Consider the following 3443-nt stretch of genomic DNA (forward strand, 5'->3'; position numbering starts at 1 on the left):
GTTGATCCTCCCGATCTTATCACCCTGTACTTCCTTACTCGTTGGGCATTTACCTCCATAGGCTCGCCGAGGTTCGCTTCTCTCCTCTTGTATATATAAGGGCATTGTTTCGCGATATGTCCCTCATTACCGCATTCAAAGCACCTGGTGAGTGGGCACTGCGCCACCAGGTGTCCGATCTTGCCGCAACCGTGGCATTTTCGGTCTTCTCTTCTTCCGTTACTCCTGTGTTTTTCCTGATTCACTCTATTCTCCTGGTATCTCGCCCTGTCTCTTCCGCTATCTCTGTTTTCCCGCCTTCTCCCAAAATTTTGAATGTTCCTTGGCTGATTGTACTCCACCCGCATCCACCCCGGGCTCTTCCACTTCCATTCGGGCTTCCTCCTCTCGGGCACATGAGTCCATTAGTTCTTGTGCACACTCAACGAAGGATCGCTCCCTCGGCAGGCCTTCCTTTTTTCCCAGTTCTTTAGCTAACTGGACCGATAAAAACTGCATTCGGCCCTCTACTTGGTCTGCCGCCATCACTTCACTTAATTTGTCCGCAATACGGTTGTACCTCGCTAGTACCTCGCCAGCATACTGTCCACTCGACTGCTTTGGCCTCTTCGTTTCCCTAAACATCATGAAAATATCTTCTTCTGGGGACCATCGCCCTCCTCCGAATGCTTTCTTCAGCCTCACCTTGACTACGTCCCAGGGTGTCTCCTCGTATGCCTGGATCTGATTAAGAATGCTACGTTTCACCCTACAGACGACCGCTGCCCTCAATGCTTCGGCATCATCACTATCTAATATACTCTCGTTTGTCTTGGCGACAATCCGAGCTATTAGTCTGTCCCCTCCTTTAAGGAAATGATTCAATTCCCCCGTCTCACCGGTGAATCGTTCCAGGTCGGAAACAGCTTTCCTCAGGTCTTGAGCCGTCGCCGTGCGGACCTTGACCCATTCTAAGGTGGTCGCGTGAGCTCCTGCCAATGAGACTTCCGGTAGCGGGGCCAGCTCCGGTGGTTGGTTAACTACTTCTGGGGGTAGTGGAATGTTTTCAACTGGAGGTGGTTGGTTTCCCACGTTGAAATTGTCCAGATTAAGTACGCCCGGTCTTACTATGCCATTAGACGTCATCGTAAAATAATAAAAAAAAAGAGAATTCACGTGACTAAAAAAAAATTAGACTGAAAAAAACGGGATTCTTCTTATTAATAAAAATTGATCCGGTTTTCCCGGGATTATATCCGGGAAGATAGAGACTGAGTAACAGTAACAGTAACATGTAGTTCTTGTAAATATGTTAGAATAAAGTCATTTTAGTCTTCACTGATTTTTATGTAATGTAACTCGCAGAGCACTGTCCCCTTAAAGGACGTCCTAAACGAAGGCTTTGAACTCTACAGCCTTAAGTCGTCAACACCAGCGGAACGGTTCCTCTCCGTCCCAAAAATCCTCTAGCGTTAGCAACATATTTCAACAACCTTAATTGGTTCCTGCAATTAACCTTATAATGCCACTAGGCAAGCCAAGGGAAAATGTCAATGTAGGTACGCATATACCATTACTCTGGTAATATGTATGTATATATTAAATTTCAAAGTGTACGAAACAAAACAGTCGATACCCACAGAAGAAAAAGGTAATATTCACGATGAATCTTGTTCCTCACATACTGCTATTCATTTATTAAACCAAGAAATTTTTCTATATTGGAAGGATTAGAAAAAAAATCAAGAGATATGTTAGGAAAGTTCTTTGGCACTAGAATTATGGGAAAATTCTTGCAGAGACTGACCAGTCATTCTTATGGGTATGAAGGCAGGGAAATTAAGATTAATTGCTTAACAGAAGATCTACATGCTGCATTGTTTCCCACCTGTATTTGTACCATTTTTTAAGATATCCTTTTTACATAACTGAAAAGTAAATTAATCTATTCAAAATTAAATCTAATACATCCAAATTAAAAGAAAACCTACAAATATTACGTTTAGAAAATGAAATGTAATTTTATTTAAATAAAATGTAACTATATTTGATACAATTATAGGTGCACGTAGCCGAGTGAATAGCTTCTAATGCTAATAGCTTCTGTTTATGGAAGCCAGTATCCAGTAGCAGTGTGTGGTATAGTATCGAATAATTTTGTTCATACAGAAGGCAGTATGCTGCACCAGTGTCTAGTATGCAACTCTGGTACTATTTTTTCTGCTTAAGAAAACATAGTTTGCAGAGTAGTAGTACGATATTTTTGTGCAGCATGAAATAAGTTATCAGGATTCCTCTACTGCCTAACGATATGAATTCATTACATTTTCAGTTCAGTCTTCCGTTCCCTGTGATCCCAGGCTCTGCTGGTTACTTGGACGGCAGTATAGTGATATACAGCGCACAAGTGGTAGAGTATATTGGTATACAGGATAATTTCAACCTTCTCTAGTTTGTAGATATTTATTGTAAAACTGGATTCAGTTTATCCAAATGGTCTTGAATTTTCAAAAGTATTGAAAAATAAAACGATTTTGATATTATTCAAGTCCTTTGAATAATGGGATGTATCTAACCAATTACTCCTATTTTGTTTCCTATTTCCTGAACAAATGCTTCCTTCATTCTTCATTAAAAAGAGAAGTAAAAGTATATCTTACTCGTTGGAATGTTTTTCGAGAAAATATTTTGTGTGAAAAAGCCAAAATATTTTTCGTGAGATACTATTGGACATTATCTATTTGTTCACAAGAGCTACAATGAATAATTGACATTCCTGCGTTTGTGTGTTTGAGTCTATAATCACATACTACGTATTGACGTTTTTACATATATGTAATAATAGATTCATAAGGACCGCATAAGTGTGATTTGCGTACAGTATGCTCTATTCCTGGGATTTTCATGCTGATTACTTGCAACAATATCTAGTAAAATCTGCCTTATTTATTCTAAAATTAAAGGTGCCTTGCTGTCATATCGATATCGGGTTGGAATAAAACATAGATTAGTTAAAATTTTGCCTGTAGGACTCACTCAAATATAGCCAAAGTCGAGTCTCGACGAAGGCCAATGCAACGGGTCCCAAGCAGTTCATGATAGACGCGATGATGCCGATCGTCAGATCCTTACAATGAAATACCTTCCTCAGGATTACTGGTACCACCATTGAACCTATTCAATTGAATTAAAATGATAAATAGCAGTTAATACAATATAGTTGAATAGAAAAAAAAAGCTAATTACCAACAATGGCGATTACGAAACTGTAAGAGGTGTAAGCGGAGGTTTCGTACATCGAGAACCGAAATTGAATCTGGTAAAAAGATGAGTTGTTTGCACCCTCAGCTGCAAAAAAAAAAAGAAGAAAAATCGAATTAATTTTGAAATTAAATCGGTGACTTCAGCAAACTAATATAAATGTGATTGTTGTTGACTCTAAGCCATACTTATTTCAATATATA

The 3443-nt window shown here is 39.3% G+C and overlaps 1 protein-coding gene across 1 annotated transcript in view; it reads right to left on the minus strand.

The window, feature by feature from the left end:
• Positions 1-3015: 3015 nt before the first annotated feature.
• LOC106688374 (tetracycline resistance protein, class C) overlaps positions 3016-3443 on the minus strand; it is a gene marked incomplete at its 3' end in the record, with an annotated part of 10332 nt that continues 9904 nt past the window's right edge. Inside the window, 2 exon segments of the mRNA XM_014432793.3 lie at positions 3016-3153; positions 3226-3327. Coding sequence (XP_014288279.3) covers positions 3016-3153; positions 3226-3327 — 240 coding nt within the window.

This window comes from Halyomorpha halys, unplaced genomic scaffold (assembly GCF_000696795.3).
Source record: "Halyomorpha halys isolate HHAL.00 unplaced genomic scaffold, Hhal_1.1 Scaffold1114.1, whole genome shotgun sequence".
Taxonomy (NCBI): Eukaryota; Metazoa; Arthropoda; class Insecta; order Hemiptera; family Pentatomidae; genus Halyomorpha; species Halyomorpha halys.